The sequence below is a fragment of the Dermacentor albipictus genome, chromosome 7 (genome assembly GCF_038994185.2).
Source record: "Dermacentor albipictus isolate Rhodes 1998 colony chromosome 7, USDA_Dalb.pri_finalv2, whole genome shotgun sequence".
Lineage (NCBI taxonomy): Eukaryota > Metazoa > Arthropoda > Arachnida > Ixodida > Ixodidae > Dermacentor > Dermacentor albipictus.
In genome coordinates this window covers 83,566,242-83,592,100 of record NC_091827.1, presented here as the reverse complement: position 1 = coordinate 83,592,100, position 25,859 = coordinate 83,566,242, and the positions used below count along the sequence as shown (strand labels likewise).

General features: G+C 45.1%; 1 protein-coding gene across 1 annotated transcript in view; it reads right to left on the bottom strand.

Moving 5' to 3' along the window:
- LOC135908644 (uncharacterized protein C19orf47 homolog) overlaps positions 1 to 18,995 on the bottom strand; it is a 52,066-nt gene extending 33,071 nt beyond the window's left edge. Inside the window, exons 1-4 of the mRNA XM_065440497.1 lie at positions 18,719 to 18,995; positions 13,209 to 13,411; positions 10,512 to 10,563; positions 2,382 to 2,495 (exon numbers count right to left, since the gene is read on the bottom strand). Of these exons, the coding sequence (XP_065296569.1) occupies positions 2,382 to 2,495; positions 10,512 to 10,563; positions 13,209 to 13,411; positions 18,719 to 18,740 (391 nt within the window). The 5' untranslated portion in view covers positions 18,741 to 18,995. The remainder of the gene's footprint in view (positions 1 to 2,381; positions 2,496 to 10,511; positions 10,564 to 13,208; positions 13,412 to 18,718) is intronic.
- Positions 18,996 to 25,859: the final 6,864 nt, after the last annotated feature.

The window sequence follows — 25,859 nt, the reverse complement described above, 5'->3', positions numbered from 1 at the left end:
TGCTGCTAAAAAATGACTTGACATGAAGGAACATTGCTGGATGAAGAGAAACATTCTGTTTGTAAGCTAGAGGAAAGTTCTTTTTTCTTTCAGCTTTCAATTCACAGCAATCCACCAGGACATGTAGGATGGTCAGTGTCTCTCCACATTTAGAGCAGACGGGAAGGTCACCACCAGGTAACAAGTAAAAGTGGGTCCCATAGGTATGGCCTATCCTACCCTAATGGACAAAGAATTACTTCAGTTTGCCAGATCTTCGTTGGTGGTCGCCAACTTCCCAAATGAGGCTTAACTAAATGAAGCTTATTCGACGTTTCAGTGACCCAAATTCACTGCCAGTACGTCCTGATCTTTCTGCAGAGAAAAGGCTTCAAGTCTGTCACAGGGACCGGTATGAAAGTGTTGCTTGCTTTTTGCTCTAACAGACGTAGCCATCTGGTCTGCCAGTGTGTCCCCTTGATGCCTGTGTGGCAGGGCGCCCAGCAGATCGCAACACGCTGGCTTGACATGTACGCAGTGCGCCAAAGTGAATAAAGCCCATTGAGAACAGGATTTTTGTGTTTGTTAAACGACATTATGGACCTTACTACACTCAGAGTCAGTGAATATGATAACACTGGGCAGGTCGCTTTTCCCGACACATTTAACAGACAACATTACTGCACATGCCTCTTCAGGCAAGATACTTGTTTCCGGATGCAAAACATCAGATTCTGAGAATGATGGGCCAACCATTGTAAAGGACACGCACGCCAGCATGGGACTTTCATGTGTCAGTATAAAGCTCCGGGCAAGAGTACTTTAGCTGGAGTTCTAGAAAGTGCATTCAGATGTGTTCCTCTGGAGCATGCTTTGTATGAACAAACATTGTGTCACATTTAGTAAGCTGTCATTGCCACAGCGGGAAGAGCTTTGGTGGAGCTTTTAGACGAGGTTCTAAAAGTGGGACACCCATTTCATCACTGAGCTCTTATCACGCAGTGAGAAGGGCTCCTTTGCTGCGGGTCAGTTGTGAAATAATGTGATGCATGTCATATCATTTATAGTAGTGTAACACAGATGTTCAGGACTTGTGTTTACAGTTGACGACCGATAATTCGGACAACACAGGACAGGTAAATAAGTCCCAAATACTGAATGCCCCAAAAAATGAATGTATCCAAAAAAGATGACTATGTTTTAAGGCCCCTGTGTGTGCATGGAATAAGTAGTCAATGCATTGCTGCCCACACTTCCGCTTACATGCAACCAAGTCCGCCTGTATTTCTGCCAGTTTTGAGTTTTGCTGTATGCTGATGCAAGGACAAGGCTCGAGTCAGATCCACATGTGGAAGGCTCCAGAGGGCATGGCACATCATCATCTGAGTCAGAGTCGCTGTTCAACGGTGGCAGAACTTGCTCAATTATTTCGTCATCATTCAGGTTGGCACACGACGAAACCGCGCTGTCAACATCTACAAAGTCTTCAAATCTAACGGCAGCATGAATCGGCCCACTGCAGCAGAGCAGGTCACCAATGATGTCCGCATTTGAGCTCATTGTGGTAGGCGGCAGTTCAGCCTCTTTAGATGCGGAGTTGGGCTCATTCGGACTGTGACTCGAGACTGTTTTGGAGTCAGACTGCGAGTTTATAAACTTCACAAGAAAGACTTGTTGCAGCCAGCAGAGCACTGCCTGGAACACAAACTAAGCAAACAAGCACAGCGTGGCAGAGAAAACTCCACAAACAGAATGGTGATAGTGAGCCATGCGTAGGAGTGCCGGAAAAGGATGCGATGATCGCAATGTTGATGCGACCTTACAATTCAGGCAAAGCCTCCAAGATGGGCAGTTGCAATTAAATCTCAGAGGGGTAGAGCGGCGATTAAGGCAAGGCCTCAGAGATTACCGTCTAGCGTGTAATCTTTGAGGCCGTACTTGATGTCTCATTGAGGTTGCCAAAGGAGATAATGGTGGCAGAGTTGGCCTACGCTACAGCCGCAGATGAAGTCCAGATAATCAAATGTAGAGCTGGTGGCTATCAGAAATATCAGTTGTCTTTGCACGTAAAGTCTATGGGGCATTGGCGGTGCTGCGAAGCTGTCCAAATTACCGAGCATGTCTGGATTATCGGGGTCCAATTTATCGGTCAGCGACTGTCTTATGCTCTTGAGTGTTTTTGTGTGACTATTATGATTTTTTGTTGCTACTACATACACCATTCGATATATATTATAGTGCACCACACTAAAGGCACCAAGGTGTTTGTGGTCACACATTTAATAAATAAACAACAAAATTTATAAATACAGTCCCTAGGAAGTCTGAAAAATTGGATGTTGACTGTATTGAGTTACAGCTACATCCCTGCTGTTCTATTGGAAATGTGGTTCCAAGCTCACCAGGTGCTGCATAGTTGCTCGGAAAGCTGACCCTGCTCACTGGTGCTGCCTCGACAGGTGGTTCTGGCCTGGGCGATGCCTTGACGGGCGTGTATCGACGTGGGATGCCGACCGCTGTTAGAGAGAAACGGATCAGGGTAAAAACTACCGATCCACGTGGCCCTGCTGTGTGAGGAGCAGCTCTTTTCTTTACAATATTCCTTTAAAGTCTACAACAAGTGCAGTTCCTTGCATGCTTTTTAACAAAAGCTGCACAGCTTCCAACAGCACAAGCACAGAGTTAGTGTCACGAATATACATGGTGTCACGAATATACATGGCTTTATGGCAATGCACTTTGCCCCCTAATAGTGAAGTTTGGGTTGTTGAGAAGACGAACCTGAGCAAGGAAGCCTATGATCTGCGTCCAAAAACAAGAAAGGGGCTGGCAGATGGAATGGCACACTGTGGTAAAAAATTTTTTAAACAGGGTTGAAGTACCTCAGACAGGCTGGCCAACGTTTCGATAGGTGGACCTATCTTCGTCAAAGGCGGCCTCGTCATCCTCGGCGTGTTAGTTTTAAAGGGTTAGTGCAGTGACGTCACGTGCGGGTGTTGTCGCTGGCGGCTGGTTTTAAAGAGAGAGATTACAAGAGGGAACAGGCGCTGTCGTCCGACGTCTGTGAGCCTCATTCTCAAGACGAAGGGACAAGAGCGTGAGAGTGGGCACGCGGGGAGGAAAGAAAAGAAATAGAAGCAGAAAAAAGGGAAAAAAGGAAAAAAAGGAGGGGGGAGCCAGGGCCGTACCAAGACACAACAAAGGGGGGGGGGGTGAAAGAAAAAGAAAGAGAAAAATGAAATCTTTAAGAAATACGGGGGCTTGGGAGCGTGTTGGGGATGCGAAAGGTTAGGAGGTATTCAGGGGGAGTCGTTGGCGGCATGTTTTTGAGGCATTAGAACGGCCGGTCAAGCAATAGGTCGAGTAATTTTGAAATAGTTAAGGTGGCGACGAGGAGTCTGCGGTGCAATGTGTGGGGTGACTGAAAGGCAGCGGCATGGTCTTTCAAGGGGCACTGCCCCACGCGCTTAATGTAGGTGTCATTACGGCGGCATCCAGAAGGCGATACTCTGGGTTGAGGCGCCGAAAAAGGCATATTGACTTCGGAATGTGTTGTCGAGGGGGTTTCAAAAAAAAAAAGACTAAAAAAGGGGGGCAGGGGGAAGGGGGGGGGGCGAAATCGGTATAGCAAACAGGAGGGTGACGCGTGCAGAAGCGGGCGCGGGCAAGTGTACATGGAAGAAGGGGATCGTACAGTTGGTATAGACGTAAAATCCTGAAAGAGTACACTAAATTGAGTAGTAGGCAGGAAATTTTTCTTTTTATTTTCCTCCTTTCTTTCCTCCTACTTCAACCCTGTTTAAAAAATTTTTTACCACAGTGTGCCATTCCATCTGCCAGCCCCTTTCTTGTTTTTGGACTTCCATGACAGCTGATGATGACGGAACAGGGTAAGTGCCCCTTGTTATCCTTTGCCCATGTAGCAGTCCTTGGAGACAGCCAGTACAGATACCTGAAGGAACATTTTCCACCAGGCCCACACGCGCCATACATAAAACACCTTAGTGGGGCACAAACATCAGATATTCTACCGCTAGTATGTGATGCGCCAATTGACACCACACACTTTATTATCAATGTAGGCACAAACAACCTAAGAACACAAAGCGCCGCGGACACGATAGAGTCCATGAGCGACGTAATAAGAACCATTCAAGCCGCTCGCCCAAACGCACACATAACCATAACGACTGTCGCTCCCCGCCTACAAAACAAACACCGCCCACTATTCTACCAAACTAATGCACTCATGAAACACAATGAGGAGATTAACAAGCTAAACTCACTAATTTTCAACTTAGAAAACGTCCATAAGAATGTTGACACCATGCACCACGCGGAAATACACGAAGCACCACACGAACACCTAGCTTGGGATGGCTTCCACTTGAACCGCAGTGGAATAGAGCTAGTTTCCCAACACATCAAGTCCTTTATTAAGGACAAGTACAGAAAAACTCTTTTAAATTCCACCTCAAATACCAGCTCCACCAACTCTGCGGAACGTGCAACCGCGAACAACACAACTGTGACAGTCACTTCGAGGACACAGGGAATACAGACAGTGGAATGTGAAGCAAGCCACTGCACAAGTGAAACAGTCAACACAAGAACAGTTGGAACACAGACAGTGGAATGTGAAAAGAACCAGAAGGCACACACACCACCAAAAATGACATCAACCACCATGCAAACAGACACAATGGCAACAGACAACAGAAAACCCACCACCGAAGTCTACACACAGACCCCCACACGCCTGCCTGCACACACACAAACTCAAACAGAGACCGAGATCGAATTAAGCCAGGCATACGATAATAAACCGGCCGAACGGAAAAACACCCCACGCAAATCTGCCCGCAAGAAGACAAGTAAATGACAGACATCGCAAATCAATAATTCCTCAATGCCACGAAGCACCGAATTCCTACAGGCTAGAAAACTTACCAAAAAACATGTGAGCTACACCTCCCATCTGAAAACCTACACAAGCTGCACCGAGAAAAATATAATTCCTAAAGGCCTAACACTCAAGGCTGTACCAGCTCTAGGAACACTCCCACCACACCATCGCGCAAACTGGCAAACAACATTACATAATGCCTCACTTTCACTTTTGAATATCCTCAAAGAACACTGCGAAGAGCAAATCGAAACTTTTAACCACAGACTTAGGAACATAACCCTGACACCAGATGAGAAGAGAGATTTAGAACATTACGGCGAAAAACAATCTAGAAAATTGGTTCAAAAACAAAGGAAAAAAGCAAATTTTAATCAAAAAACAACCTTCCAGCCAAACAGCCACCACACCCAGACAAGAGGGACCTCGAGCTTAGAAGGACCAGACAGTAAGGAAATTTCCACAGAACTAAACCGCTCCAATGTTATAGACATTTCTAAAACATTAAGTCAAAAAGAAATAGCCGTACTCAGCAAGGGCTTAAACTTTTGCCCCACGAACAACACAATAAATGAATTCGAGCTTCACAAGGACCTCTCAGAATTCTCCCGACGAATGCGTATCCGACACTTTTTTGCAGACACACCAGACACCGGGACGACACCACTTAGAGCCCAATCCACTTGGACTCCCGAACCAGAACAAGCCATAGAACTTGACATATACCTTAAAACTATCACTAAAGAAATTATAAGCCAATCCAAGACATCTAAGCGACCTAAAAACATAACTGCGTCAGGGAGTCATATCATTTCAAATCTGAGCTGCCGGAATGACATTGTTATTAAGGAAGCAGACAAGGGTGGAAGTATAGTTATTTGGCCAATAGAAAAATACAAGCACGAGGCTTACAGACAACTAAACAACCCAGAACATTACCGCAAACTAGATAACGATCCGACATTGTCCTATACAGTGACAATTACCAACAGGCTGAAATCACTTTTGGCTGATGAATTGATAACACCATCAGAATACAAATTTCTTAAACCAAGCAACAAAACTGCCGGACGTTTTTACCTCCTTCCGAAAATTCATAAAATTCCATCCGCTGAACTATACACTGCTATTATCCCAGGCCGTCCGATAGTATCAAACAACAACACCCCGACAGAGAGCATCTCCACATTCCTTAACCACTACCTTGGTAACTTGCCGAAAACACTTCCGTCATTTGTACAAGATACGCCCCACCTGCTGAGAATTATAGAAGACATTAATACTAAAGGCACACTACCCCACAACACAATTCTCGCAACACTAGACGTCACGGCGCTGTGCACCAACATTCCAATCCCTGATGGTTTATCTTCGATAAAACAAACGCTGTCTAAACACAGTGCACAACACTCTACTGAAGTTTACCTGTCTCTCCTTGAATTAGTTCTCACACATAACTACTTCGAATTTGAAGAGAGTTACTACCTACAGATACACGGTACAAGCATGGGTACGCCTTTTGCACCAACCTACGCGAACATATTTATGGGGATTCTAGAAACAGATTTCCTATTGCGCTGCACTACCAAGCCCCACACATACCTACGATACATAGACGACATACTCATAATCTGGGGACATGGCCAAGACAGTCTAGATAAATATGTATCCTTTCTAAATTCTGTTCACCCAACAATAAAATTCACATCAGAATCCTCAACTGAGCGCATAAACTTTCTGGACACAACAATATACATTGACAATGGTGAACTAAAGACAACGCTGTATAGGAAACCTTTCGACAAACAACAGTACCTAGAATATACCAGCCACCATCCCAGACATTGCAAACAAGGCATCTTTAAAGGCCAAGCCACACGACTACGTCGCATTTGCGTTGAAAACCAAGACTACATAGATAGACTCGATCACCTTAAAGAAACGCTATCAAACAGGAACCACCCAAACAGTGACCTTCAAACAGCTTACATCGCTGCAACCAAACTTGATCGAGCCGAGGTCCTCAAGCCCCGCCCGAAGATCACAAGAACAACAACGCCTCTTCTTACTACTAAATTCTCAAACGCACTCCCAAACGTGAATAACATCCTAAGTAAATACTACCCGATTCTCACCAGCAACCAGAAACTTAAGAAGATTTTTCCCGACCCTCCCAGAGTGGCCTACAGACGCAACACTAATTTTAAAGATGTTCTTGTGCACGCCAAACTACAGAAAAAGAAGAAGTTGGGAACCAATCCCTGTGGTCGCCCCAGGTGCTCTACATGCAAACACATTCAATCCACTACTACAGTAAAAAGTACAGCGTCGAATTACACACACAAGGTAACTTCGGCTTTCACCTGCACATCAAGCAATGTAGTCTACTGTCTAGAATGCGCCGCTTGTAGCAAACAATACATAGGTGAGACTGAACAACAAATCAATACAAGACTCAATGGTCACCGCGCGGACACAAAACACAATTTACCCAAAGCAGTAGCCAGCCACTTTAATGAACATGGACATATGTTTGACAAAGCAAGGCTCTATATACTACAAACAAATTTCCGTTCCCCTCGCGAAAGGAAGTACACGGAATCATACCTCATACACAAGTTTAATTGCCTACACCCGACAGGAATTAATTTGGCACGCGGCAACTTAGAATCTTTAAAAGCTGTAACTTAAATCTGAAACTCTCATATCATCAACCAATACACAAAACACATTAGGCCACCAGCCAACTTTAATTCTTAACCTCACCTACTCTTTCATTTCGGAGGAAAGAAAGGAGGAAAATAAAATAAAAAAAAAATTTCCTGCCTACTACTCAATTTAATGTACTCTTTCAGGATTTTACGTCTATACCAACTGTACGATCCCCTTCTTCCATGTACACTTGCCCGCGCCCGCTTCTGCACGCGTCACCCTCCTGTTTGCTATACCGATTTCGCCCCCCCCCCTTCCCCCTGCCCCCCTTTTTTAGTCTTTTTTTTTTTTTGAAACCCCCTCGACAACACATTCCGAAGTCAATATGCCTTTTTCGGCGCCTCAACCCAGAGTATCGCCTTCTGGATGCCGCCGTAACGACACCTACATTAAGCGCGTGGGGCAGTGCCCCTTGAAAGACCATGCCGCTGCCTTTCAGTCACCCCACACATTGCACCGCAGACTCCTCGTCACCACCTTAACTATTTCAAAATTACTCGACCTATTGCTTGACCGGCCGTTCTAATGCCTCAAAAACATGCCGCCAACGACTCCCCCTGAATACCTCCTAACCTTTCGCATCCCCAACACGCTCCCAAGCCCCCGTATTTCTTAAAGATTTCATTTTTCTCTTTCTTTTTCTTTCACCCCCCCCCCTTTGTTGTGTCTTGGTACGGCCCTGGCTCCCCCCTCCTTTTTTCCCTTTTTTTCTGCTTCTATTTCTTTTCTTTCCTCCCCGCGTGCCCACTCTCACGCTCTTGTCCCTTCGTCTTGAGAATGAGGCTCACAGACGTCGGACGACAGCGCCTGTTCCCTCTTGTAATCTCTCTCTTTAAAACCAGCCGCCAGCGACAACACCCGCACGTGACGTCACTGCACTAACCCTTTAAAACTAACACGCCGAGGATGACGAGGCCGCCTTTGACGAAGATAGGTCCACCTATCGAAACGTTGGCCAGCCTGTCTGAGGTACTTCAACCCTGTTTAAGGGGAGATGCAGGTCGAAAATCGCAGTTTTTCTCGAAAATTATCCATTTTTGGTTTTTACTTGTTTTGTCAAGTTTAGTACCTCTACTTTTATGAAAATAAATATCAAAGCTGAATTTAAATGGGAAATGGATTAAAAATGCATTTAAAGAGCACAAGGTGGCTATTGAAAAACCGAAAGTATGCTGTCTTCGAGCGTCTCGCCGCCGCCATGGCGCGGTTCCTCGCTGTTGCGGATCGCGTGAGGAGATCAGCCAAGCCTCATTCTCTGAATCGCCACGGTTGCCTGGGCGTCTACAGCGCTAGAAATAATAAAGAAAAGCATGTTATTGCCGCGTTTTCCGAGCGCTGCGACCGATTTTTCAATCACGTGGTACGAAGCCCGAAACGCCATTGGCCATCATGCGCGTACATGTGGCGAAGCCTACTTGCTGGTTCCATGTTTCGTCGAGGTGCGCTTCACGGTGACGATCATTCGGCAACCAAGCAAGCGCAGTCATCATGGAGTGAAACACCGTGCGGTGCGCAAATATTGAGGTCGCCGGCGGAAATCTAAGGCAAAGGCTCAACCAGCGACAACTCGATCCACGGCCGCTACGGCGGTTAGGCCTAGCGCAAGCGGCGCCGATCCCGCCCGTGTTACGAATGCCTCCGGCGAGTTTGAAGCGGCCTTAGAATACGCGAGTGCGTCGGAAAAGAAGATTGGACATTTCCAAGATGAGCAAAGAGCGCGTGATGAGGTGTCATCATTCATTACTGATTTGACAGCGCTCAACATTCTTGTGAGCGGCGCGATTTGCCCAACATGCCAGAGCTCAGAACTTCGTGTCCGGGAACCGGCCATGAAGCGCAAAGGACTCGCTTCGTTTCTGGAGCTACACTGCGAGAACTGTGCGTGCCCAAAAAGTGTTCTTTCCGCAACTTATTCATCGTGGCGAGTTGCGGCATGCAGGGACACCAGCGAAGGTGCGCGCCGAGACTATGACAGCGGGAGCTCGCGTGAAAGATTCGCCGTCAAAGCTACTGTGGCGGCCCGTTCGATAGGAATTGGGTATGAGCAGCTAGTGCGGTTTTCATCAGTGATTGGACTCGCAAGGGCCGTGAGGGAGAGACATACGCTGCAGGAAGTTTCTAGTGACAGTCGCTGTTTTATGAACAATTTTCTTCTTTTATGTCAAAATTTGATTGGAATTCAAGCCCTCTTTTGTAAATAAACATGCAATTAAAACTTCAAATGCGTTTTTCTCAAAATGAAATTTTGGGCAATTTTTTGAGTTTGCCCCTCACGTTTTTGGCACTTCTGATGCTTGGATTTGAATTAAATTTTGCACACATTTTCTCTGAAGTGTGAGGAGTGCCATTATCTCTCTCAAACATAAATATAGGTCAAATATTTACAAAAAAATTTAAATTTCCACATGGTGGTGTCATGAAAATGTAGAAAATGTAGACTTGCCAGGTTCAAATTTTTCACGTCATTAGCATATTTTGTATGCACTTTATAATTTGCTTTTGGCACTCTACAGTTTATATGGATCAAAATGAGCCATCAATGACCTGTGATTAGGGAAGTTAAGTGTGACAAAAATGGGGGCTATAAAGGTGCAATTTTGCACATTGGCATCGAATAGAACAAAAACTATGCAACTTACAGTGAAACTAATTGCAGGGTTGAAATCAGCAAAAAAAACTAAATTGATAGGTGGAGTTTCATAGCTATAAGTCAAAAATTAAAGGAAAAGTGTCTTCGAGTACCATCTCCCCTTAAAAAATTTTTTACCACAGTATGCTCTGCGTAGTAATTTATGGCAATTACATGCACACATTGTTCTTCCTGCTATAAGAACACAACAGATAGTAACAATAAACTCGCATACCAATTAAGAATGGCGGCGTCAACAAATAAAGAAGGCTGTGGAGTCCGTACCTAGCTGGGCCCCCGACGATGGTGTGCCACGCATCAGCTTCTCTTGTGCCTCCTGCAATGCAGATTCATAGATTGAGTGGTTAACATAGTTAAAGCTAAAGGCTGTAGGTTATAGGTGCCGTAACGCAGGGCCCCCAGACTAACTTGACCATGTGTGAGGTCTTAAGATGTGCTGAAAATTAATAACAGAGTTTTGTTAACATCCTCGTGCCGTGACAGGGAACCAAGCCTGTGATATCACACTCACTAGTAGGATGGTAAAAACCAGACATGGCACCAACTGCTTCGCTGAACTGCACAGTGACCAGAATTGATCCCAAGTCCTTAATGTCTCATTCGCAAACAATTAACCAACGTCAGGCAGGCAGTGCCATAACATAACCTGTCAATTGGACATGGTAAAAAAATTCCCAAAAGGTACAGCTACTTTTTCTTTAACTTCATATGTGAACACTTACATAGAAAACATCTGCTTTTGGTAAAAGTTACCGATGCAATTTTTGTGAAGATGTAATGCGCCAATCCAGCTAGATGACACTTTGTTTATCCCAAAATGCAACATGTAGCTGTAGTAACATGGTAGCAACATGGTCACCCCACATGACGAAACCATAATAACATGAGAGAGAGAAAGAGAGCGATAAAATCACAATAAAATCACATCACATCGGGACGCTCCATGGTGGGAGGCCTCGTTCGTGGGTAGAGCCCTCAGTCCAGGACCCCAAGATAACATAAAAACACGTTTCTAGGGGGACAAGTCGCAAAAGATAAAAGTCGGAGAAATTTGGCACGTACCTGACTGCAGCACAATGTTCCAAACTGATCCATTTCAGTGCCCTCAGAAAGTGCATTTCACAGTTGAAGAAAGTAGTGCTCTACAACAGTGAAGGAACCTGAGGGTACTGCAATATTAAGGCAGTCACTATGCCATCTAAATAGGAATACATATATTCCCAAAGAACTCCCAGGCCCTGTCTTTAATTGCACAGCTTTAAGCCTCATCAATGTCACTGCTCCCAATGATGATGCAGAAATGACTGTCGTTCCCTGGCTCACCAAAGCTGGCTGGCTGAAGTGTGTGATGCCACGCCCTCTGATGTTGGCTGTTAAAATCGTGAAATGCGTATTCATGTGCAGCATGCAAATGCTAGCTAATGCCACCTTTTTAGTTTGGCAATAAAGTCGACATGTGTGGGCCCCTCGGGTTGTGCCCACCCCAAATCACAGATATAAAAGCAGATCACTCGGTGTTGGCCATAGTATCTTGCCCCTACTATCTTCCACATCGGCCCACTCTGGATGCCTAGCACTTACGCCTACCCAGAATTAGCTGCATGCTGACACAACAAAGTGCATTCAAGAAAAGCTTGCAATTGTGCAGTCAGAATTAGTCATGCAAGGCACGATTAGCCCATCACGCCATGGTGGACAACAGTGAACAGATTACAAGAGCAGCTGGCGTCCATTTGGCGCAGCTAATTGCATATCGCTCTAATATAGCCCTTGAAGCACTTGTTCATCGATAAGTTCAGGGACACTGTCATTCCATGATGGACAGGTTGCATCCGGCCACTGCCCCTGTCTTGGCCCTGCCACTCTCACTGTCCATTTTTTTCCCCCAATGCTCACAACACGATGTCGACTCACCACTATCAGCAGCGGTCAGCATGCAGAAGTACACCACAGTCTGAATGGTGTTGCCAATTTAAATTGAACATTATGACCTTTATAACAATGTCAGATTAATGACAGGAATGATGACTATAATAAAGCTGATTCATGAAAGTAAAAGTTATTACACAACTGAAACAAAGTCTACATTTAGACAAGGCTGCAGCAGCTCTTCTCAATACTTCCACGTGCATTTAGTTCAAGCACGACATGCATTTCAACACTTAAGTCATTGCGAGAGATGCGCCTTAAATGCTGGAACATTCGCACATCTGTAACATTGTACCCACATGTAGAGAAACAGGCCTGCCACAGCATAAGGCAAAATTACTGTTCTCAAAATTGCACAGTTATCCCAAAGTAATCCAATAATGTACGCTGACATCCCATACAACATGGTAGCCATGTTATTCAGTTCGACAACTGCCGACTGTGTTTCTGGCTATCCCAGCCACAGAATTAAAAATATTGTGGAGTGCATCCGTGCATCCGCGCTTTGCAGAATGCCAGTGCATCTGCTGTGCATCGAGGCAAGTGCAGTGGTGTCTAGAGGCATGGCTTCGCATCTGTTATGTGCACTGGTGGAAGTGTTAACTAGTCGATGTTGCAGTGTACTGGGCTCGAGGTGGTCAAGTCACCACCTCACATGTGGCACACATACACAAGGCTGGTTTGCCGTGACAATGTGCTACTGAAATAAACGTTCCCTTCCCAACACCAAAACGCAGGCTTGGCAGGTCCAAACAATGTAGCAGACGACACAAGACCACGCCTCTAGATGCCACTGCGCCTGCACAGCTGTAGTTTGATGCACAGACACGATGGTGGCAATGGCGCGCTGCAAAACCTGGCCATATGCTTGCGTGCCATGCAATATTTTACAAGCAAGTGCATTTCGTCTTAGAATGCCCTAACGCTCGCCCTAAAGGGTGTCCTTCCATTTTGACTGTACACCTGCCAGCTGGCCAGCACACGTTACTACCACGTGACAATGCCCCTTCCAGTGCAAACACCCATGCCTACCTTGCTGTGGACGTACTTGGCATGCTTCAGGATGGCGATGACATCCCCCATGGTGTGGATTCCCATGTCAAAGAGGTACTCCTTGGTGAGGTCCATGAGCATGCCCCACTGGATGCGGTTGTCACCAAACACCACTGCGTACTGCACCGACACATCCTGCGGCAGTCCCGCAGCACGGAAGAACTGCACCCACTGCGAGGTGCCTGCATCAGAAGAGCACAACGTTAATTTAGACCTAGGCCCAGTTTAACCTAGAGTTTATTTTTTTATAGCGCAGGTCTTGGGCACCCGATCCTGTGATGAGCCTCGGCATGTGTCGCCTTCCCTCGTAACCGAGCAAACAAACACAGCAAAAGAAAAAAACAGCAAACACAGAGCGCAGCGAGGGACGAAAAGCGGCAATAGAGAAGAGAGAGAAAGGAGGAAAGCAGAAGAGGCTACAGCATAAGCATGAGGCCGGAAGTGGAGGAGGAGAGTATGGTGAAAGGGTGAGAAGAAAGCGTAGTGTCACACCAACGCAAGAAGAGCTCTGCGGCGACGACTGCTACAAGGTGGCACCAGAGTAGTGTGCTGCTGCCTGTTCACCAATTGCATGTGGAAAGTACATGTATGTCAACTGATACTCTACATGGAGATAAAGCACTGTACGAGCAGTGGTCTGTCTACGGCAGCTGCTGTGAATCATGCACATGCGTCACCCATGCGCTGCCTCTCGTGAGCTTCCGATTAGCGAGGCAGTTGCGCCAATCTTCGTTCCGTTAACGATGTGCTGTACGAGACAGATCGTTCGCGTCAACCAATATAGTGCGAATAGCAAACACATACATGAGCTGCGCTCAAATTTCACATTAGAGAGTATCAGAATCATTGGTGAATATTTATTTATTTATACACTGCAGACTAGTCCTATTGGGCCTCAATCACACAACCCTCATCTACTCTGTCTTGTCCCCATTACAATATCAGTTTTTGTCAGGAAAGAGTGTTACCTCACAGATTTGTCTTCAAAAACAGGTCACTTGCTATATAGGGAGCATTGTCCAGCATCGCAGGTACCTCATATTTTGAGCAACCGGAAAAGAAACGCTCTCCCCTGATGAAAACTGACACTGTGACAGTGACAGGACCCGGATGATGAATTAGGCTTTACTTGTGAATGCTATTTTTTGTAGTGTGACTAATGCAGGTGTCTATCCTAAACGTATCACCTGCACTATTCCTTCTCTAAATTTCTGATGCGATGTTTTCATAGTAAAAATTTTCCCATGACCATTAAAACCAGCATGCAGTGTGTGGCTTCAGGATCACTGTCCAGTGGCTAAGCCACAAATCACAGTAGGCTGGCAATGTGCAGAGAGAAAGAAAAAAGAGGCATGTAAAGGGATTTACGTTTTTGCACAAGAAAAGCCGCTGCAAGAAGAACAGCGGTTGCCGAAGGAGATGCAGCCAAACAGCAAGACTGGTGAAGGTGAGGTATAGCCGTAGGGGAGCCATGGTTACGGAGAGTGCACAGATGGGCCAGCTCAAGCGTAGCCTTCACTGTTCGGTTCATGTGTTGCTTTGGAGTCAGGCCATCATCATTTGAACACAAGCTGCCAAAAACCTATGAACGGCCGAGACGTCCCAATGAGTGTGGGAATTTCTTTCAAGGAGTTGCTGAAAGAAGAGGCCCGTGCACAAAAAGGATTTATGATAATGACCTCAGAACTGTGTAAATCCAAAGATATTTACTTTGGAGTTTCGTGCGTTCATTAGCTGCGCCGCAATTTGATTGAACAGATGATGGTATGAGGGTGATGTTGGGAACATAAATACGTGGCAGGTCCTTGGATAGAAGATTAGGATTATATCAGAAATTGGAACACGATTATAACTTTTGCTGATAGCTTGCATTTACTATTCAGTGTCTTTCTTCAACAGTTAAACCGCTTGCAATCAACATTGTCGTCTTGCTTCCTGTAATCTGATCTCTTGACATTCACCAAACGTTCAATAGTTCCTCCCCGATATTACCAATACTTAAATAAATAAGACTATTTCTTTGAAAACGTGTCTTCGCACATGTGCTCTACATATCGCATGAGCTGCTCACCCATGCTTTATGGATTTGTGAAGGATTGAACACTCCAGTCATACCACAAGCAGTCGACAGCATTTGAGCAGCATTGCGAAGGTCTGACTATTCCACATCAAGTTACCACAAAGTGTGTTTGCACAATATAGAAAAGAATGATAGCATTTTGATGATAGCATCAGTAGATACTGCAACGTCAGAGTATTTATGTTTAAATCAGGGCATCGAACCGAACCCTAACTAAAATGCGGACCCAGACCACCATTTTTGGCATAACTTAACCCGAACTTGAACCAATATTTTTGGAACATACCTGAACTCGAATGGAACTCTAACCAGAAAATATAACGGTTATCGGTTTGGCACGAAATGGTTCACGCATATAAGGCGACAACGGGTGTTCAACAGTTGGCATGATTGTTCGAATAACTATACTTCAATCGGAACACTCTACTAGCACTCTACTCACAAGTTGCGTTTTGTGCGACAATTGGGATGGACGATGGGTATGTGCTGGTAACTAAGGCCATCTTTGCAAAGACGCTTGAAGTTGGCCATGCTAGTTGTGTTTCACCGCCGCAATGTTCTTTCAGCGGCTCTGTGGAATCAACATTTCTGGTGGCGCTCCCAATTCTGCATTTAGGTCAACTTGTTGATAGACTAGTAAAATTAGATAAGCACGGAGAGTGGAAAATACTATGTCCTCGAGAAGGGATATCAAGCAGTTCAGCTGCATGACTTACTGTAACCATAACACTGTGGTCACTAATGAATGCCGTCCTTTTCTCGGTGAGCGGAAATTGTGGCTGTAAACAGCAAGCAAAAATCTGCTTTTGTTGTGTGCTATGGTTCAATACATGTTTGGTGCTAAGCTAAGAGCACAACGTGAGTGCTCTTGAACTTAATTCTGGGGTTTTATGTGCCACAACCACGATTTGATCACGAGGCACACCATAGTGGGCGACTCCGGAATAATTTTGACTACCTGGGCATCTCTAATGTGCTTTCAAAGCACGGGGCATAGACATTTTTGCATTTTGCCCCTATCACAATGCGGTTACTGTGGCTGAGATTCGATCCCGTGACTGTGCTTGGCAGCGCAGCACCATAGCTGCTAAGCCACCACGACGGGTAATGTGAGTGCTTCCGAGTTTTTTACTTCTTTCTCCGCCTTTAGCCAGTGCAAGACTACACGCAACGTGCAGATGCGCAAGAAAGATAGCAGTATGGCTCACCACAATCTGTCCTTGTGCATCATTCAGAAACATTGGTGTCGTCACCTGCTTTCTAAAAACGCAACAAAGTGAGTGAAACGCCTATTGCTGGCTTCTTTCTTTGCTACCGACTTGAAGTTCGAAGTTGTAATTCATGTAATACAGTGCGATTTTGCATTGTGTTTGAAACCATACATCACATGCCACAGTGCGCTCGCCAGTCCTGTAGTAAAAACTAGAAGAAAAACTGAATTTACCTGACTCTACTGTTGTCAAAGCAATGAGTGTGCAAGCTGCACAGACCTTATGCTGATGCAGGGATTTGCGCTAATTAAACGGTATTTATTATGCATGTGAAAATTTCCCCATACCTATGTAATTCATTTGTAAATTTCTGCCTCCTCTTGATGAAACTTGCGCATGCACCATGTGGACAAGTCGTGGTAGTATGCAGCCTAGTGCCATGAGGCAAGATAAGACTGACTGCGTGGAACTGGTTCACAAACCATTATATCATTTTATTTCTCTGAACCAGAATTTAACCGGAATGAAATCAGAGCATGTTGAACCTGAACCGAACTGATGTTCTTTCTGGTTTGACATCCTGGTTTAGATAGGTGGAGTTCAGCTCCTTTGCACAGTTTACACGGTTGCATTGTTTCTGCCATTGCATTACTCTAATGATGCGAATACTACGAGACAAAAATAGCTTCCTACTTTTCGGAAGCACCTGTTGCGTAAAGACATTCAAAGATGTATGTAAGATGTAAAAATGTATGTAATAGATGTATGCAAGATGTAAAAACATTAAAAGATGTATGTTGTCGTTTCATGCAATTAAAAGGGAGAGACACTTTACAGATATAGCCAATTTTATTGGTATCGCCACAATTATTTGGGGCAAGATTAATATGCATTAGCTGATGGCTTCTGTTGGGAGTTAATTGGCTCACGCTCAAACACTTTTGCTCAACTCAAAAGAAGGTTAGGCATGCATTCAGGTTTTTGCATGCTTTAAGCGTAGCAAGCATGGTCATTGAGGAGCACCACTGAAGTGCCTTATTCAGATAGACGTGAGTGCACCCACAATTTGCCATGCCAATGACAGCACACAGAAATCTGAAATACGGAATGGAGTGGCTGCGTGCATACATTCATTACTGTGTAACCACGTTTTATTGTGTTTCTCGTTTTATGTTCATAGATATTAGCCATCGGTAAATTAGTTTTCTTGCATTGTTGGATTGTGTACTGTTGCTGCATAATCATTATACTCCTATTCAACTACTGTAATATTCGTATTTTCATGTGTATTTCAATATAGCATTATTCTTGCTCATTTCTGTGTAATCTTCAACTACCAGATGTTTCATTATTTACTTCTAATATGTTGATTGTATTTTCACGCTGTTCTTACCTTCGTTGCCAATCCTACATTCCATATTTTTATACATGTTATAACAGGAGGTCCCCCTGACAACTTTTACTTTGGGGCCTCCTTCTGTATTACATTTCCATTGTAATTGTAAAAATGTCTAATAATAAGAAAATTGATTGATTGAAATTGAACGACGCATGGCGTACTCCTCAACAGTCGCAGGCCTGGTGCGCTAGCCGGTGCGAAGTGCACTGGAAATCGCCACAAAAGCCGAAAGCGCATCGCATAGAAAATAGCATGAGCGCGACAGCATCGCGTTAGCTTTCAGTGTCATGAGCCATGAATCGTAATAAGCAACTGAATAAAAGCGCACGCACTAGGCGCTTTGTCGACAAGGCCCGTCTCGCATTTTTAAACGCCGCTGTTGCCCGTCTCCTAGCGCCTTCAGATCCCATCACTGCGCCGAGGAGTGCTGTCGGCTGAGCCGTGTCATATTACATACGCTAAAAGGCAGCCGTCAACAAGACTGTTTCCACAGCACACAGGGGCAGGAATAGTTTCATCCGCCGCTGTCAGATTTGCAGGACGAGTTCAGCACTGCTCACTATCGTGCATTTTCAAACAGCGGCATGTCGCGCTGCTCAAAGCGCTACGCTCGCAACCGGAAGACTTGTCGCTCGCTTTGTACGAACAGACAGCGGGTATGGGGGGGGGGGCACACAAGCAAATGTAATGATAAACTGTCTGACTTCATGGTGCGTCTTCACCGGCAGAGCACAGCAAAATAACGGAGAAGCCTATTCTTAGAACTCAGCGAGCCTCTAATGTGAGGCTGGATACGTACTCATTTCGGTTTTGGAGGACATGCTTTGGTTTCAGGTGCTCGTGGAGCGTCTTGGTCCGCTCCAACTAGAGAATAGGAGAGCTTGCACCACTCGCAGAAACGTGCGGCTAAACGAATCCGTTTAGTAAAAGCGGGCGAACTTCAGAACCTTCAGTCCATATCCACCACGCCAGACCGCTACGCCAGGTTTTGTTATTTGTTAAGTTTTGAACACGGCTGCCACACCAACGTTTGTGGACGAAAAGTCAACTGGGACCAGAAGTAGAAAAACACTATGGCATCGCGCGAGCTTTGCACAAGTCCGTGCTTCATGCAATGACGCCCTCTGCACTTAAATTGCGGATCCTAAAGGCTATGCTTTTGCTGGTTGAATGCGACGGAAGCGATTTCGGTAGCAGGTTGGACACGTTAGGTACGTTCAATTTGCCTGCACTAAATGAACCTTTTCACGAGCTGTGGTGCCCTGCTACTCTGCAATTCGTTCTAGTGATCTCAGTGATGCCTCAATAGCGCCCTCAGAACCACGTCGTTCATTTATTATCATGATTATCATGGAGGAAAGAGAGAAAATAGGACAGAGCTTGACGTCATGTTTTTGAAGCCGGAAGTGCAGCTATGTTGGTGTGAGTATCAGGTTTCGGTTTTGAATGGTTATGACTGCTGGCGCCTCTTCGGGCCTAACGCTGTAAGTGTTCCCTGATGTATTTCCTTTCCCCTCACCGGAATAAACGCATTCATTGTTTGACCCCCGACTCGAGCAGTGCGGCTCTTCTTTTGCGGCAGCCCTCACGCCGTAGGTCCCGCGTCCGGCCTCCCCGCCGAAGCTACTACAAACTGGCAACGCGGGTGGGGCTGTTTGCTTCGCAACTTTCACGTACGGTGGCGCCGTCATGCGGCGGCGGCCGGAAATAATCGAAAGATTATACTTGCCGCTGGCTGCCGCCCGTTCGTGTAGCGTATTGGTGTTGTCTACGCTTTTCCTTCCCTTTGGTTGATGTTTTAACGCGTTCAAAGCTCCCGTGGGATCCTGAAGGACACTTAACATGCTCAGAATGAGCAAACATAGAAGTAACCGTATTTGCTGCGTGCCGCAATGGGTGCCGAGCGGTAGTTATGCGGTTGGTGATGTGAGCCTTCACTCATTCCCACCGGCTGCGTCCATGAAGAAGAAATTGATTATTAAGCTGCGGATCGGCAAAGGTTTCACAGAAGCGATGAAGGTTTGCAGTGCGCACTTCATGCCGGAGGACTTTTTTTTTTGGAATACGACAGATGAGTGACAATTCCGAGCACTTGAAATCACGAATAGACGCACGTCCATAAACCCAATGGGCATTGAAACTCCCTCGGACGTCCGGATAATATCCCGACGTCCAAGTCCTACAGCAGTCGTCCTGGGGACATCCAGTGGATATCATTATCGGACTAATTTTAACATCCACTTCTTATCCTCCTGCGGACATCCTTAGGTCATTCGTGCTGGACATTTCGCCAATCTCCTGAGCATGACTTTGTTCGGATTTGAGTGACGAACTGCTCCCTTGCTGAGCATTTCTGCGCTTGCAAATACCAACGTAGAACTGACCTCGAGTTCATTCAAGCTATAGCCACAGCTAACTTTGTTCAATAGAAGCATCAACGTTTGTCGGCGAAATATCAACGAGTCTTCAAACATGCAGCATAAAATAAACCACATTCGATCTAATTCTACCCGCCCATGGGATTTTCTTCTTCTGGTGGAGTGCGTACAGGTACCCACGGAGGCAGGTTAGTGGACTGGTTCTAATTATAAAGCACAGCGTGATCGTAAAAGGTACGTGCATGCACATGTGACCGCCTCATTATTATTACTTGCAGAGCCACAGAATGATTTCTGTGCTTACAGTGCTCACGCATTATCACGCATATCCTTTGTGAGCCATCACGCTCGCCAGACATCGATGTGACCAGAGATCAACTGCGCCATTGTATAGTTGACGTCCATTCACGACGCTTTTCAAATAATAATTAACAGCAGCCACACATTTGCAAACTTCATAAATATTTCGATCATCTCTAAAGATGCAGAAAACGCGCCGCAAGCATACCCATTATGCTACCAGCGCAATCTTTTCTGAAGCTTAGCATACATTGCATTTTTTTTTTGCCGGAGGCTATTTCTTTTTATCGTGCGGGTTCTTTCCGGTAATATTTTTGGAAGTGTGCATCGGCAGAATTTCACTGTTGGCATTAACCCTTTCGTGTTTACATTGATGTTGTGACTGTTAACAACACAATAATTTCCAGTCATCCGAAGAGGCGCCGTCGGAAACAAGAGACGTTTCGCGCGCAGCGCGAGCCAAGCGCGGGCGCGACCTTGACGGGGAGCGGCGAAAACGTACACCTGTGGGAGGTGAAATCATTCCGCCGGGAGAGAAGCGAGCACCATGCGAGCGCTGGCCTCTAGGATGAAACTTGGCCTGCGAAAAAGGCGCGAAGGCGAGCGTTTCGCGCGCTTATTGTGAGTGCAGAGGCGCCATTTTCAGTTGTCACTACGGCTGTGCAAGGTGGTCAAGACTGTTGTTTCTTTCTCCTGAGCTCCTGGCCGGGTTGGCCCCGCAGTAAAGGTAAGATGAAGCGTGCCTGGACTTTATACTATACCATGTGTTGTCGGTATGGTCTACAGGCCACATATGCACAGTAGTTCGCGTGAGCGCCTTTCTTTTAGTCGCATATGTGCAAGGAGGTGCTGCTGTACGCGATTGCTTGCGGTCGCATATGTCGCTGGGAGCTGCTACTCACTGTTAATACGGTGTAGTGCGCGTAAAGTATGCAGAAAGCTCGCAAGAGATTTGCTGAAGAGAAAGCGGCACGGGAGACGAAAAAATCCCTTCAACTTCTCCATTCTGCATGCACCGGGCAGGAGTGTTCCTCGACCAGTCCATCTGTTGTTTCGCAGTCCTTGTGCAAATTGTTCAGGAACCCGAGTCGTCAGAATATGACACACTTTCAGAAGACGCCACGTTCTGTGACCGCGATTACTCCAGGCGATTGAGATTTGGTGCGGATGGCATTCCACTTCGTCAGTCCAGCCCTATAGCTTCATCGGGTTCTGATGTGGTAACTCCACAAATACGTTTTCTAGATTCCCTGCGTCTATGGGCAATTGAAAACAACATTAAAAGGAAGGCCATTACTGACCTACTGAAGCTTCTGAAGTCCCAAGACCTTTCTAAATTGGACCTTCCCGGTGACGCGGGTACCCTCTTGAGAACACCGTGTACGCAAGGTAAATACCCGGTAACTGCTCTGAAGCCAGGTGAATATTGTCATTATGGTCTTGCTGCAGGATTGCGGTACTCTCTGAGAGCCGTGAAACAGCTCCCACGCATTCTTAAACTCACATTGAATGTGGATGGATTACCGCTTGCAAAGAGTTCCAAAATGCAACTGTGGCCAATTCAGTGCAAGGTCAGCAACTGGGGCGCTGTTACCTCACCATTTGTAATTGGTTCTTATGCAGGGCCTTCAAAGCCACTGTCTTCAAATGACTTCCTCAGACCTTTCGTTGACGAAACGCAGCATCTGTTGACACATGGGCTTGTTGTCGATAACCAAAAGATTGAACTGAGACTGAAGGCACTAGTGTGTGATGCCCCTGCACGGTCCTACATAATGATGTCGAAAGGTCATAGTGGCTACAACGGGTGCCCAAAGTGCACTGTTGAAGGCTCTTATGTGGCAGGCAAGGTTGTGTTTCTTGATTCAGATAGCCCTCTGCGCACTGATGAAAGCTTCAGGGAACAGCATGATCCCGAACATCACAGAGGAACCTCTATTCTCCTTGAGTTGCCCTTTGATACAGTACGTGATGTTCCTCTTGACTATATGCATGTTGGCCTTCTCGGTGTTGTGAGAAAACTCCTTTCCATACGGGTATCAGGACCTTTGAATGTTCGGCTCGGTCCACTTTCTCGTCTCAAGTTCAATGAACTAAGCAGTACTTTGCGTCGACATATCCCACGTGAATTTTCCCGGAAGCCACGGGGACTTGATGAGCTAGATCGTTGGAAGGCGGTTGAATTCCGGCTTCTTTTGTTCTACACAGGGCCAGTATTGCTCAAACTCATTCTTCCAGATTACCTCTATGAAAATTTTTTGGTTCTTCATGCCGCACTTTCAATTCTAGCCAGCAAGCAGTTATGTGCTCGTTATGCTGACTATGCAAAAGATCTTCTCAAGCATTTTGTAAATACATTTGCTAATTTCTATGGAAAAGACGATGTGTCTTTCAATGTTCACTGCCTGTTACACCTCCCTGACGATGTAAAGTATCATGGGGCACTGGATTGCTTCAGTGCATTCCCTTTTGAAAACAACATGCGACACCTGAAAAAGCAGCTTCGCAAGCATAGAAAACCCTTGCAGCAACTTGGAAAGCGGCTATCTGAAGCACGGTCAAGCAGTGTCGGAGAGCTTCGTGAGGAAGGCAGTGTTGTAACACCCGGTTGCCGTCATGAAAATGGTCCACTTCCTTCCACGTGCTGTGTGCCGTGCTTTCAAAGTGTGAAATGCTGAAGTTTCACCCTGAGCTTGGACAGGCAAGACAACTGCTGAATGCTGGATGAGCACATTATTATTATACGAAATATTGCCGGCTTAAGGTCAACTAAGGAGCTCTGTATCATTGGTCAAGAGTTTCGTCGAAAGGAAGACCTTTACACAGTGCCTTTTCAGTCTTCGAGACTGGGCATATACATTGTTTCAGATCTTTCAGAACTGAAAGTGTGGCCTCTGCATAACGCTCGAAAAATGGTCAGGCTCCCATGGAAGAAGCAGTTTGTGGTCGTTCCAGAGCTGCATTCAATCTAACTTGTGCTGTTTGGAAAAATATCTTTTCGGAATTGAGGCATTATTTGTGTTGCTGTATAATAGAAACTTTGTTCCATTGTTCCCCCACGAGCCTTGGGCTATACAGAACTTCAGCATATGCCAACAAATTGTATAACACTTTTAGCAGTTGCCTTTACGCATGCTAACAATACCAAGCTGTACTTTGGTAAGTATGATTGTTTTCCTTATGCAATGAAGTCCTTGCAATTTGTTTATCGCAATTATTTTTTGGGGAGATACCTATTAGTTGCCTTGGAGCTTTTTAAAACTTGAAGGGGCCCTGTAGTAGCGTTGCCCTGAACCACTTTTTATCGAAGGGGAGAAATGTATTTGAAGTGAAAATTGCTATTCCAGAAATACTTTGCCGCAAAAAGTACTTCAATGGGTTCAGCAGAAGCGGAGTTATTGGAAATCAAACACGACCTCCGCTGTGCACCCGTTTCTTCTTCAATCCCTTGCACTGCGAAGGCTACGGCGCAGTGAGGCGTGCCCACAACGCTCGACCTTCTAAATGTCACCGTGGCGCGCAGTTTAAATTTCATTTTGGATGTCATTTTAGCTGTTTTTTCATCCACTTTCGATTCCATTAATTTATATTTTTTTTTATTTCAGTTAGTCAGTACAAGTAATTTCACCCATGTTGTCTTTGGTGTCATTGTTAGTTTCTTAAATGATATTATTAATAAAAATAGCTTTTTCTTGTCATACCCAACCACAAATGCACATTTCTTATGTACCATATGTGGTTAAATAAAATCAAACTCATAGTGACTCACGCTACGAGGGACAATGTAACGGAGAGGTCCGAATGAATTACAGCCACTTGGGGTTCTTTAACATGCACTGACATTACAATACATGAGCCTTTTGCCTCCATTGAAATGCGACTGGCACAGCAAGAATTAATCGAACCCGCATTTTCTGGGTCAGCAGCCGAGCGCCAATACCACTGAACCACTGCTGCGGGCTAGAATACTTGTGACTTTAAAATTCCTTTTCTGGTGTATTGGCTGGAGTAGTGCCTTCATAGACTGCAGTTGATCATTTGATATTGTAACATTATTTGTGCACAATTTTGTGCTTAAATTCATTGTTTTCACAGTTTTCTTCTCCTTTGAATGACTGATTGCTGATATTTATGTCACTTTTCAGATTCTGAGTGACAAAAGGGTGTGAAATAGAAGGCATCAAGGCATCAGTGGGCATTTTGTCTTCACTGAGTACTTCATTGAGTGAAGGGCAGCCAGTCCACTGCAGTCTTTCTTTCTCGCAAGTCATGGCTGCATGCTTCTGAACGGCCTTTTTTGTGTGTATCGATCTTAATAGATTTGCTGCTGACATGTCTCCTTTCTTGTAGTTCTCTCACTATATTTCTATTATTTTGTAATCAATTCCATTGCAGTATTTTTGTCAGTCTTATACGGCTACTTCCGTTGCAGTTTGTGTTACCACTAAAGAAAGCTGAACTAGCTGGTAAATGTTCACACTTTTGCATACAGCACAACATGCATAAATGCACAGTACCACTTGTGTGTACTTCCTGTTGTCCATTGTCATGTTACGTGGTATTGTAGGAACCATGCTAAAGTGTAAGCTTACTACTATCTTTCACAATTCAAGTGATGGCTAAGTTCTAGTGTGTTGCAAGGTGAGGCTACGAAACAGTTTGTTTACATTTTATTATACCTCTTTTGTGTTACGATGTGGCCGTGAGTCGGAAAGGCTGCACTATATTGAGCAGTACTGCATGAGGACTCCAGTTTCAGTATGTATCAACCGTTCCGTTCATTGCTATTTACTTCTTTTCCTCAGGAAGAGGTGGCAGGGCTACTAGCATGTAGCAAGTCAATGCTACACATATTTCACATTTAACCATTCTGTGTCACTTCCAGTTTTATGTTTATTTGTTACAAACAATAATTTCCTTGATAGTTATTTTACTGTGAAGTATTTATCATTTATGCTGGTCTTTGCTGGCAGCAAAAAGTCTGCTCTCTTCTAGTCGTTTTACTTTTATGCGTAGCGTTGTATTTGTTTTCTTGCTCTCAGCCCAGAGTTTTTATCTAGTACATAGCGAGAATCACTGTTTCAGTTCTTATTTGCATTTTGTTTTACTGTGACTTACTTTTTCGAGAAGAAACAGTATTTTATTTGTAGTGCATTGCAAGTTTGTCACATTTCAGCTACTGTTTGCATAGTTTTGTTCATATGCATATATAAACCAAGGAGGGATCATTTGCCGTTTCCAAGGTATTGCTAGAATATGAAA